Here is a 15,077-nt window from a genome sequence, read left to right as displayed (position 1 = left end):
TTTTTTATTTAAAATATAATAATTTTAGTAATGGTATTTTAAAAATCACAAGTGGGATATCTAATAATTAAAAGACTAATAAAAATAATTTATTAATCAACTTATTTATTAAATTTTAAAAAATTATAATTAATTAAAATTTTATAATATATATATAGATATATAAAATATATATTAAATCATATTATTAAAATAAAATAATAAATAATATGAGCAAAATAATTAGTTATTTATTTATTTTTAAGAATACTTTTGTCTCTTATTATTATTATAAGTGTTAAAAAATAAATTTTAGAAAATAATAATAATTAAATAATATTAAAATTTAAATCTAATCTATTTAAAAAATAAAAGTGTTAAAATAACTGAATATTTAAAAAAAAAATTATTTAGAAAATATATATTTCTAGAAGGTATTTTTTTATGAGGATGGTAACGGAAGGTGGTAAAAGAAACAGAAAATGAATACGAAGATTAGTAGTCCTCTAAGCCGGCTGGGCAAATATAATATTATAATAAGATAAATAAGTAAAGGGAGAGGGAAAGGAAAAGTAATAAGGAATTTGACAACGGCATCTACGGTTACGGGTGAAAAAGATTATCATATGGAGATGGAGTAACAGACAGAAGATTTTGCGAGCTTCTTCGTTCCTCTTTCCCCACCGCAGTTGCTGCTGCTGCTGCTGCTGCAAACTCACACCCACCACTCTAGACGTCGCTTTTTTACTTCCTGGGATCTATTTGATTTAAATTAATTTATATTACTTACTAGATTTGGAGGCCAATATGAACTTTTTAAACTCATGAGGACAAAAGCGCGTCTCTCTTAGTCTTGGCCGTTTCTTTTTTTCTTCTCTTCCCTTCTCTCTCTCTCTCGAGAATTGAAGGAAAGAGATCCCTCTGCCAGCATAAATAAACAGATCGTCGGCAATTTGAAAAATAAAAGCAAATTCGGAGATGGACAGCGAAAGCAAGAAGTCGGCGGTATCGGATGTTGGAGCATGGGCAATGAACGTTATCAGTTCCGTTGGCATCATTATGGCCAATAAGCAGCTCATGTCCTCTAACGGTTATGCTTTCTGCTTTGGTATGTTGTGTTGTTTTCTTTCCCTTCATTTATTTATTTACTAGTTGAGAATAGAGATCTCTCAGATCTCAGATCTTCTCGATTTTAACTTTTGAATCTTGATCTCTCTTTCAATCGATCTGATAATATCAATTTAATTTGAGTGAATTTTTTTAAATGATTTCAGCCACGACGTTAACGGGTTTCCACTTTGCGGTAACGGCGCTGGTGGGACTTGTGTCGAATGCCACTGGCTTATCCGTATCAAAGCATGTCCCAATGTGGGAGCTTCTCTGGTTCTCTGTTGTTGCCAATATGTCTATCACTGGCATGAACTTCAGCCTTATGCTTAACTCTGTCGGATTCTACCAAGTGCGTTTTGTCTTCTATTCTTCTCCCTAAAATCAACTATGTTCCTCATTACAAGCTAACTAGATCTACTTCTTTCCTATCATTAGCATTACAATTTGTCTAATCGTTCACTGCACAGATTTCTAAACTCAGCATGATTCCTGTGGTTTGCATATTGGAATGGATTCTTCATAACAAACAATACTCAAGGGAAGTCAAGTCATCTGTTTTGCTCGTAGTTATAGGTGTTGGCGTTTGCACTGTCACAGATGTCAAGGTTAATGCTAAAGGTTTTATATGTGCCTGTATAGCTGTTTTGTCTACGTCTTTGCAGCAAATTGTGAGTATATATAATTATTTTTTTCCTACCATATTATCACCTTCATGATAATTGATCATGCTTCTGTGAAATGTGATTTGAATGCTTATGCAATTGATAAAATTTATTCCATATTGCAAGCTGAGGCCTGTAGGTGTCAATGACATAGTGAGTGCCTGTGTGGTGGCATAATCCATGAATGTAAATAGGGCATCAATAAAAAATTGTAAACTGATACCTCGAATGAATTTTTTGCTAAGTGATATTAACCACCTAGCTTGACCATTAGAACTTAAAGCCATTTGGATTTTAATAGGGGAGATAGCATATAGCCCTAGGCTAGTGCTATAATTTTTAAGTATTTTGCTGTTGAAATACAACAATGTTGGTGTTTGTAACTAAATTGTGAAGATAGTGGATGAGAATGGCTATGAGACCTATTGATTGTTTTCTTTAAGCTACAATAATGTCAAATACTGACTATGCTTGTAATATGAATGCAGTTTGTTGCTTGAAATAGATGTTGTGTTTGTGAAATAAATTGTGATTCGTTTTCGTTTCTTTTGTGGCACAGACTATAGGTTCCTTACAGAAGAAGTATTCAATTGGATCATTTGAATTGTTAAGTAGAACAGCTCCAATTCAAGCCCTTTCTCTTCTTGTTGTTGGTCCATTTGTTGATTACTGCCTCAATGGAAAATTTATAACAACCTATAAGATGTCTACTGGTGCTATTGTAAGAACTCAACTCTTTTGCACTCCCAGTCTAGCATATTGATTTCTATGCGCTTCCATCTGTTAATTAATGAATGCTGTTAATAATTTGTGCAGCTATTTGTAATTCTTTCCTGTTCCTTAGCTGTATTCTGCAATTTTAGCCAGTACCTCTGCATTGGAAGATTCTCAGCAGTTTCCTTCCAGGTTTTAGGTCACATGAAAACAGTTTGTGTTCTCACACTGGGGTGGTTACTCTTTGATTCTGAGTTGACTTTCAAGAACATAATGGGGATGATTATTGCAGTAGCTGGCATGGTTGTTTATAGTTGGGCTGTAGAGGCTGAAAAGAGTGCAAGTGCCAAGGCCATACCCCCTATGAAGAACAGTCTGACGGAAGAGGAAATCAGACTTCTGAAGGAGGGAGTCCAAAGCGCTCCTGTGAAGGATGTTGAACTTGGTGAGTCTAAGGGATAGGTGGTACTTGGCTGGATATTGGATATTTGTTCTCAATTCAGTTTAGTATAACTTGCATATTTATGTGGCTGCAAGACAGTCATTGGCTGACCCCTCTCACAAAATCTTAGAAATGTGTTCTATTTTATTTAAGCAATTTGTTCTTTAATTTAATTCTTCGTTTAAATTATTTTTTGTAAGTGCAAAAGAGATTGGCCATGAAATCTTGACGTGATAAGGGAAATGTAAAACTCCATATCTCAGCAGAAAGCTCTCAGCAAGCAATAGAATCGTGTTCTTTGCTATTTGAAATTTCTTTGCGCCTCTTTCTTATGATTTACACAAAAGAAGTGGTTTGTGCGTGCAATTCCCAATTGTCAGGTGTTCTTGCTCTGTTCTTGACATTATCCGATTTGACAAGTAGAAGTTGCTAAGTCTAAACGCGTATGTACATGTTTTAACTGGTATTGGCTATGTGGGGGGGTCTGTGAAAACCGGTGCATGCTAAATTTAGGGCCTTCATGCTGACCGTCTAGTGGTCGTCAGCCCCTAAGGCTATACGAAAGTAAGAAGTCACTCTGCATGCGCCACCCTCCAATGACTGTTGGTGATGGATCTATGTTGGAGAGCATCGAAGGTCGAGGCATTATGGGAAGGAAGGCTTGATAATTGGTCAAAATGCTTTGTTCAATATTGCGATAACTTGAGTTTGGCACTTCTGAGGCCTTCTGCTTGTCGAGGAGGCCTCTCTTTGCAACCAGAGAAACAGATGGCAGATGGAGTTCGGCTGGTCCATGCCTTTCTTCCTTAGCCTAGTTTTTATTTTTTGGGCCTATGGGCCTTAGCGAGAGTTGTTAGGTCCTTAGCTGCCCCCTATTTTATGTTTTTTAAGCCTCGAGCATTATTGCTGATAATTGCTCAATTGTGTATCTGGGCCTTGCCATGTACTGATTATTTATACATACATGAAATTTGTCTTTGAGAACAAAAAAAAAAAAGGCCTTGCCACGTACTGATCATCTATACTTAATCTTTGAGAAAAAAAAAAAAAGCCGTAGACGGTTGGATCAGGCTGACACTATGTTTGGGAAGGAAGGAAAGTAAGAGGGGGAAAAAAATGTAAGAAGAAAATAAGTTTATTTTTTATTTTTTTGTTTGGATTGAGTAAAAAATAAATGAGAAAAAATAAAAATATTTTATCTTTTTCTCATTTCTCTCTAAAATGAAGAGAAAGTGAAAGAAAAATATTTAAAAGTATAAATATAATATTATATTTAATAATTTTTTATTTTATTTAAGAGTAAAGTTATAATTTTACTATTTATAAAACAACTTTTTCTCTAATATTTTCTCCTCTCAATCCAAAAAAGGGGAATGAAATTCCCAAACATAATGTTAGAGAAAATTATACAGTGAACTCACTCGAATGTCCTATTTAATGCAATAAGCACTTAAATATTAATATATAAATTTATTATAAAAAAATAAGATAAAAACTAATAAAGATAGGGTTTTCCTTTTTAAACAGGTGTAGGTTATTATTATTTTTTTTTTGTTTGTATCGCTAGATATTGATAGTTTTTTCTTCTTTGATCGGTAATGAATGTCGAATAAGATTGGGTGGATTAATTAATCACCATTCTAATGTCTAAGTCAATAGTAAAAACTAGACAATAGGGTGAATGAATAATAACTAGATATTATGCATACCTAATAATCCTTATATAGACATTTTAGATAGTCTTTTATTAGGAATATGAGTTTTGTGGTTGAGTGGAATTGAGTGTTTAATTTACCAATTGAGTAATTTTGATTATGATAGATATTTTTGGATCCTTATTTTTTAAAGTGGTCCGAGTATCGCTGAAATGGTTGGGCAAGTAACTTTCTTAGTTAAGTATTTAGCATTAAGATTTGTTACTCAGTCTTTCATTAAGATTCTTGTTGCTTGAAAAATTGTATATTAATTATGTCATAGCGATGCTCCAAGTGCCTTGGTTGACGTTTTGAGGAGCCCTATCATTTAATGCGTTGGCTATATATAAACGGATGCAAAAACTTTTTCATTTCCATATCATTTGTCATTTTCTATCTCTTTTCCTCTTGCTTTATTTCTTGATGTCGAAATTCTGATTTTTCTCGCTATCGGGAGAATTCTTCTTCAGTATTCCTTGAATTTTTAAACAATTCACTATAATACATCTAAAAAAAAATGAAAAACATATATATAAATTTGATTTTTGATTTGGTTTCGATTTGATTTCAGTACAATTTCGATTCGATTTTTAATAAAGAATCAAAATTAAACTAAAATATCAAAATAAATCCAGTTTGATACAGTTTCTGTCGATTCGATATAATTCTTTCATTCGATTTGATTATCCAAGAACCATGCACAGCCCTAATTTTAATTGTAAGCAGTAAAATTAACGCCATGTTAGGATATGGAATAGAGATAAAGGAAAATAATGAAAAGAAATTTTTTTTTATTTAAAATAAAAATTCAAACAAAAAAATAAAATATATTTTCTTATATTTAAAAAAAATAATAAGGAAAATAAGGTACTATTTTTTAAAATTACTGTTTTACTCTTTATTTTATAAATTATTTAAAAGGTTAAAATAAAAAAATAAGAATATATATGTAATTTTATCAATTAAAGTATAATTTTTTTAATTATTTTATTTTTTAAAATTAAAAAAATAATAATAAGAATAAAATAATCTTTATTTTTTTCTTTTTTTTTAATTTCTAAATAATAGAAAGTAATAATCTCAATTTATTTTTATTTATTTATTTTCTTTCTTTTCTTTTTTCTATATCTAAATAGAGCGTAAAAAACACACAAATTGAGGGTGATCTATATGACTGTATCTCTTGAATATTTTTCCAATTTCGCGATTTTAGCAAGGCCCTCTAACGTTTGCAGGATATATATTATAAGAATTATAAAAAATTACAAAAATAAAAGCAATGAGAGGGGATTAGAACCTAGAAATGACAAATATGGAATGGAAAAAGTAAGAATGTTGATTATCATGTGAGATTTTGATTTTTGAGGGTCTCCATTCCTCACTGACGACTTCTTCTATTCTTTGTAATTCAGTTTAAAAAGAACAATTAATCGTTGGGAAGGATTAATTATTAAAAAATTATAAAAAAATATTACAAATCTATTATAAATATGAAATTATTTATAAAAATAGTATCTATTTAAAAAAAAAAGCCTCAGTGACATTTTTAGAAAAACATATAATTTGTTTTGTTTTGCTTTTAAAAACATCATAGGTAAAGAATTTTCTTGACATATTAAATCAAAAACTTCTTGTCAATAATATGCTTTTGAAAATGTGGCATTTTTAAAAGCACATAAAATAAAAGATAAAATTATTTAAGTGTGTATAATTATTTTTTCTATTTGTATTCTTTTTTTATTTGTATTCAATTTTTTTAATGAATGTATAAAAATATTATGTACATTTAAACAATTATATTTATTATACTTTATTCATAATATGTTTACATATTATATTTTTTATAAAAAATTAATATAATTATTTAAATATAAAATTTATTAGTAACTTACTGTCACGACCTAACCTATGGGCCAGACCAGTATTAGGACATCGGCCAGCATAAAGCCCCGAGGCCCGTAGTAAGCCTAGCTATTCCTCAACTCAATCTTAAGGCCCATTTGGGCCCAATTTCAAGAATTTAATCAGATAGAGTCTGGTTATAAAATGGACCATTCAACAAGGAGTTTTTGACTCGCTCGACCTGTAAACACAATATAAAATAAATTGGGGAGCTCAGCTCACCCTCCACATGCTCATCTCATCCAATCCAGTCATACATGCAATTAATAATCTTACAAATTCAATACCATATTATATTACAGACTCAAATTAATTAAAATACTCCTAATACATGCGGAGTCTAAAATTTAACTCAATTATACAAAATCCATCAAATACTACTAATTGACCTGCGAAGAAGAAGAGCAGGTTAGTTACAACAAGTAATCCTCTTGTAGCTTGGAAAAATAAATGAACATGAGTGAACATTTGACTCAGAGAGTAAAATACTAATTTTAACCACAATTTCTATAGCTATCTAAAGCTAATGCATCCTAAGAAATAGAATGAAATATCATCATAAATTTCATACAAACCACATCATAACAGTAAAAAGGTAATTTGGAGCACTCACACACTCAACACTGTTCAAACAGTACATATATAGGAGTTGATCCCCTATACAGCTCTCTTAAACCAACCTCTACCAGCGAGTGTCTCTTAAGCCTGACTTTCGCTTAATAAACCAAATACGGGTTCCCAGCGAGTGTCTCTCAAGCCGTGTCTTCCCGTCCTGTCCATATCCAATACCATACCACACACACGTCAATGCACGCACGCTACTCCAAATTACCACAAACAACATCTATGGCACTTCATCAATTATGAATGCAATATAAAATGTGCCTAGTGTTTAACTATATAGATACATATTTATAAGTGATGCATGGGCATGCTTGAACATATAATAATATTAAAATTATAATTAAAATTAATTTTTTATTCACAGACTTAACCGTGGTTACTGCGGCGGCTGAGCGAAGGAAGAAGGCTGTCCCGGCTCACCTAATAAATTTTATTGTAATTATTTAATATATTTAACTTGATACAAGTTTAGAAAAGACCAAAGACATTCTAGGTCATGCCAAAAATCCGGCAGAGTCTCCCCTATACCTAGGACCTACCTAACCTAAAAAAGGGCTCAAAATGCACTTCTATATTCACAAGACACACATCCACAACTCAATCACATTACATGGCCCCTCTTGGGCCCATCCAAACAGTCAACAACCACAATTTGTAAAATTATAATTTAGTCCCTACATTTACCCCTTTTGCAAAAACTACCCAAATGAGCTCTAAAAATTCTAAAACTTTGCCCCGTGGTCCTTAGAAATATTATAGAGCTAACGCAAAAGAAATTATATTTTTCTAACCTACCACAAATATTTTATAGATTTTTAATCGAAATCAAGCACTAGACAATTAAGAAAAATGAGGTTTTGGGTTTACCTATACCAATTCCAACCTTGGAGACGCGTCCAAGATGTCTGAAAATGGTGGGGTAGCCGATAACCTCGATCCAATTCGAAGATTTTTTCGGTAGCCTGTCTGCCTGTCCTGAAATTGCAAACCCGAGTAACTGTTGAATTTCCTCGAATTGAAGGTACCTACGCGAAGCCCACAATATGGGGGTTACTATAGAATTTTTACTAAATTTTCTAAGCTCATTTAATGCTCGAAAAAATACTGTGAAGTCTTGCAGAACCCACCGAAAAACGATGTCGAAAAAATTTGAAATGGGTATTTCCGCGAAGCTCTTGACGAGTGGAGCGTTCCGGTACTCTCGGATTTTTGGTGGGGTTTACGATTTTTGAGAAATCTAGCCTAAAAGTCAAAATGGGCTAAAACTTCCAAGAAAAAAATTGAACAAACCGCTTGATGGATTTTGGTGTTCTTGATGTCTATGTAAAGCTCTCGAGGTGTAGAAGTATTTTAAGACAAGATCCAGTCTGATTGATGGCCGGAATCGGCCCGGGAAGGTGAAGCAGTGCGCGCGCACAATGGCACTTTCGCGTGACTTTTCCGGTGGCCTCGAGGCCTGCTAGCAGCGGGAGAGGGACGGAGGAGGTGCGCCGGATTGTGGGGGAGGGCTGGGTGGCGGTGGAGCAACAAGGGGAGGAGAGAGAAAATAGAGAGGGAAGGGGAGCAGTTGGGACACGCGGGGGAAGGAGAAGAAAAAAAGAAAAGGTCTGGTCCGATTTGATTGGTCCGACTGGTTCGATTTTGATTCGATCGGTCCGATTCGAAATACAAAAATTTGAATTTTTATTATACCCTGGGACAAAAAACAAGGCCCAAAAATTCTGAAAAATTTTTAGAAAACTCATAAAAATTCGTAGAGTCTAAATATATTTTTAGTTTTGCTACATGATCTTTAAATTAATTTTTAAAAATCATCAAAGTTTTATATTTTAAAAAAATTGAACCCAATTTCTAAAATTCAAAAAATTTCAAAAAATTTCTCAAAATTTAAATAAAACAAACTATTAATATTTATCCATAAAATAATATATTTAAAAATTAGGAGTGTTACATTCTTTCCCCCTTACAGAAAATTTGTCCTCGAATTTTTTATACAAGGCAAAATAAAAGAACAGAATTACACATTGAATAAATAAGGGTACTTGCTACGCATGTCCCGTTCTGACTCCCAGGTGCACTCTTCCATTGATTGGCTTCTCCACAAAACCTTAACCATAGAGATCTGTTTTAATCTTAGCTGCCTCACTTGGTAGTCTACTATGGCTACAGGTTGCTCCTCAAACGTCAAGTTTTCTTTCAGCTCTACTATATCCAGTTGTAACACATGAGAAGGATCAGGTATGTATTTTCTGAGCATGGAGATGTGAAATACTTGATGAACATGAGAAAGGTTAGGTGGTAACTCCAACTGATAGGCAACTGCTCCAACTCTATCAGTAACCTCAAAAGGTCCAATATACCGAGGTGCCAACTTGCCATTCTTTCCAAATCTCATGACTCCCTTAATCGGAGAAACCTTCAGGAATACGTAATCGCCCACTGCAAACTCTACATCCCTCCGTCTGGGATCTGCATAACTCTTTTGCCTACTGAAAGCTGTTTTCAATTGTTCACTGATTAAAGGAATTATCTCTGAAGTGTACTGCACTAAGTCTACATCATGCACCTTCGCTTCTCCCATTTCTGTCCAACACAGAGGAGACCTATACTTTCTGCCATATAGCGCCTCATAAGGTGCCATCCCGATACTGGAATGATAATTGTTATTATAGGCAAACTCCACTAAGGGTAGCTAATCATCCCATTGACCTCCAAAATCCAAAACACACATGCGAAGCATGTCTTCTAGTGTTTGGGTTGTCCTTTTGGACTGCTCGTCTGTCTGAGGTTGGAAGGTAGTACTAAAGTTTAATTGCGTGCCAAGTGCCTCTTGCAGCTTTCTCCAAAACCTACAAGTGAACTAGAGCCCTCTGTCAGATATTATGGAAGCAGGAACTCCATGCAATCTGACTATTTCTCAAACATAGAGCTGGGCATACTGTGCAATAGAATATGTGGTTTTCACAAGTAATAAATGAGCTAATTTAGTCAGATGATCTATAATTACCCATATCGAATCATATCCCCGCGTGGTACGAGGCAACTCAGTTATAAAATCCATAGTGATCATTTTCCACTTCCATTCTGGGATAGGGAGCTCTTGCAGCTTCCCTGACGGCCTCTGGTGTTCAAACTTCACCTTCTGACAAGTCAAGTACTTGGACACAAAGTCTGCTATGTCCCTCTTCATGCCATTCCACCAATAGTTATCTTTCACATCATGGTACATCTTGGTGGAGCCTGGGTAGACATTGTATAGTGTATAGTGTGCCTCTCGCATGATTTCATTTCTGAGATTGTCCACGTCGGGCACACATATCCTGGAACCTTGCATAAGAGCACCATCATTGGCAAATCCAAACTCACCACCTTCACCTTACTGTACTCCTTCTATAATCTTTATCAATTGCGGGTCTCTGTGTTGGAAAACTCTAATTCTGTCTCGCAGGTCTGGTCTCACTGAAAAATGGGCCAATAATACCCTCTCATCTGAAATATCTAAGATCAGACCTTGATCCATCAACTCATGTGTGTCGCAAGGTGTTTTGCGGTCGCCTAGATGAACACTCACCGAAGTGGGAAAGAGTGAGGAGTCGCCACTTTAATTTTGTGGAAAATTAAATAAAACCATTTGTGAAAATAAGTTAAAATGAAACCACTTCGAAAATAGAGATTCTAGATTCGGGGTCCATATACGGGCGGGGAAGGTGTTAGGCACCCCGCCTCGTCCCTCTATAAGGGTAAACAGATTTAACATCCTGCTCTTTGCAAATTAAAATCGATAGTTAGGGGGGTTAGGATGATGATGTTAATCCCTTAAATAAAAGGGAAAATTTGATTTTTCACTAGTTCGGGTTACCTAGATACATAAGTACATGAGATAACCCTTAGTGAGTTGATGTTGCGTAGTGGTTTTGGTTTAAGGGGATCACTTTGCGTATTGTGTTATTTTAGTTTGAATTTGAGGGAACCCGAGTAAAAGCCTCTCCCGATCTCTAGGAATAATCTGCTTAAAGTTTGAGTGGGGAATCTCGGATAAGAACTCTCCTCCGATCTTCGCATATTTATTAAAATTTGATTTGAGAATCGGATAAGAACTCTCCTCTGATCTCTTTAAGCGTTTATTAAAATTTTGATTGAGAATCGGATAAGAACTCTCCTCCGATCTCTTAAATATTTATGAAAATTTTTTATTGAGAACCGGATAAGAACTCTCCTCCGATCTCTTTTAATATTTATGAAAAATTTGATTGAGAATCGGATAAGAACTCTCCTCCGATCTCTTTTAATATTTATGAAAAATTTTGATTGAGAATCGGATAAGAACTCTCCTCCGATCTCTTTTAATCTGCAATTTTAGAGTTTTAATGAAAGATCTAGGATAAGAACTCTCCTCTGATCTCCTATTTTTCGTTTGAATGAGAATCAGGCAATAACTCTCTCCCGACCTCTTGAGATCTAATGGCAATCGTGTGTCATAAAGACCTTAGACTAAGGGCTCTGGCATCCAAAGATGCTGAGAACCTGAATAAGGCTTCTCTTAACCCGTTGGTACCTTATAACTAGGTAGGGGATACAGACTAATTTTACCGATCTCCTATGTGATCGCCTTACCAGTACCTTTTGACAGGTAATATTCGATCTCTTCCGTTTATTAGTCTAGGATCTGATCTTACCTCGATCTCCCACTATACCAAGTTATCTTCTGAGCTAGCCTAGTGGTTCGATTTCATAATTTTCCTCTGATTTATTATCCAAACTTTCATTATTTTGAAGAAACCCTCATGTTAAGATACAGCTACTAACATTTTATCAAACTACCTATACGTTACTCGGGGCCAGAACACCTACATTTGAAGGTGATAAAGGCTAAAAAATAAGTAAATAACATGAACTGATGAACAAAAGGTAAACTCAAGAGAATAACCACCTTCGTGGGGTTCTTTAACATAACATAAACTTGACAAAAATTACGAGCATGAAAAGAAAATAAATAAAAACGAGCACTTAGCAAAGCAACGGTCTAAACACTCACCTGTAGAGAGTTGAATCCATTGAACTAACTATGGAGTCACAAATATAATAGAGCTGCATGCTAATAGTCTGGGGACTAATGCTTGCCTTGAAATGAAGAGTATCAAGTTAAAATACAGTCGAGCCGAAATGACAATAACCGGGTTTGAATGAGATTGAGCTTGGAAAATAAAAGTGGATATAAAGATGATGAAAACAGAACTGAAACTAAGAGAGGGTATCACAGAGTAATGAACAAACTGAAAATAAAGAGTTTCAGTGTCCAACACTCCTTCAAAGAAAATACTTTAGAAAACTGGTTTCTGAAGTTTTTTTTTTATTTTGAAAGCTTAAAAATAACAGAGTAGCAAAACTGAATCAATTTTCAGAGCCTTTCCACTATAATCACCACCCTTTTTTTTTATTCTTTTTTTAACAGTATTGCATGCAGGTATTTATAGGGAACGGGTGCTCCCAATGAAGGGTCAGGATTTCCTCTGAGGGAGATGGAAGGTTTAGATTTTAAAGGACATGATCTGATGCCTGAGAATTGAAGAGAATCAAAATGGACGGTTGAGCTCTCATTCAGCATATTTGTCCTTTCTCTTTTCTAATCCAACAGTTTAAAATCTTCTTGTCAAGGGAGATCCAAGGACTGGGAATAAAAGGCACCGGTCTTGTCATCTTCTCTTTGATCCAAGGGCTCTGAACTCGTCCTTACAAGTAAGATCAACAATGAAAATCGAGATGTACAGGACTGTCATGACATGTCCTAGCACCTGTTAGTAATGTGGGCGATTCTGCAAATGAGGCGTGCGGTGAAGATTTGATCTCGCCTGCAACGCTTTAACTACCTCGGCTCTGATTATGACGACAGTTATTGAAAGTTGTCTCATCCTATCCTTGCTTTTCGATCTCTCATCCCTTCCGATCTTTCCATCATGACCTCTTTCCGATTTCTCATGTTGGGCCCCTCCCTTGATCTCTCCCATTCCAGTATCTTCTTCTCAATCCGGGCTGATTCAGTCAAAGCATTTATTACTTTGGTTGCCGAGGCATCCGCTTCGATTTCCGCTAGTAATAAATGCTCAGACCCTCCCTATATATATGCCTTCAACGGGAGATTTCTCCCACATTTCACTCCTTCCTATTTCCATTTCTCTCTTCTTCTGTTCTTGTTTTTCGGTAATATTATGGCCACGGTGACTGCTTTTGATCTTTTTTCGACTACTTTCTTTGCTCCCAGACTGAAAATTTACGACCCTGGTGATTGGAAAATCATGACATCCATATTTGATGACAGTGAGAGAACCAGACTAATTTATCGATCAAGATCGAAAATATCTATCATACCAATCTCGGGTCAATCTACCGATGTAATCGGTGAGCCGATTTCGGGCGAGAAGACTACTAATTTCCCGCTTAACATCGGTGACTGCCCCTTGAAGTTCATTTGGCTCCTCACCATATCGGGCATCCCGACTGCAGCTCGGTTCAGGTCAATGACTTTGACGATGACTTCTCATCCTCATGAGAGTCATAGTTACTCCATCTGAGCTGTACATCTATCCGCCTATGTCTGGCTTTCTGGTCAGACACATCTTTTGATTCAGCCACGAGACTAGGCTTTGACATAGGTTCCTGCTAGGTAGGATGTACTGCCGATCCCTAGAGATCGCCCAAATGATGTAATCTGACCTTTAAAGGTCCTTAACGATGTAATCCGATCTCTTGAGATCGCCCAAATGATGTAATCTGACCTTTTGCAAATGAAATTTTATTTTGATAATTATCATTTTATTATTATTGCATTGGTTATTTTCCGATCTCTAATGTGCATATCCGATCTGATTCCTAACTGAATAGCCCTTAACCGATCTGTAATTCTGAACATCTACCTTAATTCGCCGATCTTTAACTAGTCGATCTCCCCTTATTTATTTATGGAGTTTCTGGAATGTTCTTGCGATGTGTCAGAAAAGCTGGCGAATTTCGTTAATCGATGCGTCGCTTGGGACACTGTGAGCATTGAATGCTCAGACGGGTATAAATAGGGGAAGGGACAGCCAGTTGCTCCCTTATGTCATTTTCAGCACCTCGCGAGCGATTCCAAAATTCTCTCATTTCTTCAAGTTCTTCCGACACCGATCACACTCCGGTAAGGGTTTTGATCTTTCTTTTAGTTAAAATTCTCTCTTTTCTTTGAAAATGAGCGGCGCCGAGGTTCAGAGAGTGGCGAGCCCCCCTTCCATCCACGTCTCGTGGTCGTCAAATGAAGTTGAAGTGGTCGGACCAAGCGAGCGATCTGAACCTCCTACGACCTCCGTTTCAGCTCTTGGTCAAGCGGTACCCTCAAGACGACTGCATTCCTTAGGGAGAGAAAACCTTCCCATGGATGAGCTGCCGTCAATCCTTCAAGAAACCAATTTGCAAACGATTAGCCAAGAATACAACCTTCGGACCGATTCATACGAGCTTTTCAAATGTCATGGCAATCTCTGAACCGATCACTTCTTCGAAGAAAATGATATGATCATGATATATGAAGAGCAATTAAAAGCCGGGCTGCGGTTTCCTCTTGATGACTTCTTCAAGGAAGTTCTGAAATTCCACCAAGTATGTATAGCCCAAGTACATCCAAACTCATGGTGGATCCTGGTAGCCTTCCGAGGCCTCTGCCGAGCTAAGGGACTCAGTCCTACGGTGAAGGTGTTCGCTGAGTTACATAGGCTAACTCATTGAAAGGACGATGAGTACTGGTTCTTTCAGGCGAAACAGCATTGTGGGCTCTTTACCGATTTGCCTTCCTCACTGAAGAATTGGAAGAATCGCTTCTTTATTCTGAGGAGCAAGATTCCGAACGGTTTTGAGGGTTTCCCACGTAGCTGGCTGCATCTGGGCCCATCACTCCCGAAGCACATCGCCTTGAGTAGGGAA

The 15,077-nt window shown here is 35.9% G+C and overlaps 1 protein-coding gene across 1 annotated transcript; it reads left to right on the top strand.

The window, feature by feature from the left end:
* The first annotated feature begins 543 nt into the window (after nt 1-543).
* LOC110658428 (UDP-rhamnose/UDP-galactose transporter 1) lies at nt 544-3,059 on the top strand. The gene is made up of 5 exons (XM_021816044.2): nt 544-1,087; nt 1,254-1,438; nt 1,557-1,757; nt 2,311-2,472; nt 2,568-3,059. The coding sequence occupies exons 1-5, from the start codon at nt 958-960 to the stop codon at nt 2,925-2,927; spliced, it is 1,038 nt and encodes a 345-aa protein (XP_021671736.1). The 5' UTR covers nt 544-957; the 3' UTR covers nt 2,928-3,059.
* Nucleotides 3,060-15,077: the final 12,018 nt, after the last annotated feature.

Source organism: Hevea brasiliensis, chromosome 12 (genome assembly GCF_030052815.1).
Source record: "Hevea brasiliensis isolate MT/VB/25A 57/8 chromosome 12, ASM3005281v1, whole genome shotgun sequence".
In the NCBI taxonomy this organism is placed as follows: domain Eukaryota; kingdom Viridiplantae; phylum Streptophyta; class Magnoliopsida; order Malpighiales; family Euphorbiaceae; genus Hevea; species Hevea brasiliensis.
The sequence above is the reverse complement of the archived record's forward strand: the minus strand, read 5'-3'. Positions and strand labels throughout refer to the sequence as shown.

Bases quoted from the DNA above. Each gene is read 5' to 3' on its own strand.
- LOC110658428 (XM_021816044.2), top strand. From the start codon at position 958: ATGGACAGCGAAAGCAAGAAGTCGGCGGTATCGGATGTTGGAGCATGG. The intron at 1,439-1,556 runs GTGCGTTTTGTC...TTCACTGCACAG, and splicing joins ACTCTGTCGGATTCTACCAA to ATTTCTAAACTCAGCATGAT. The intron at 1,758-2,310 runs GTGAGTATATAT...TTTGTGGCACAG, and splicing joins CTACGTCTTTGCAGCAAATT to ACTATAGGTTCCTTACAGAA.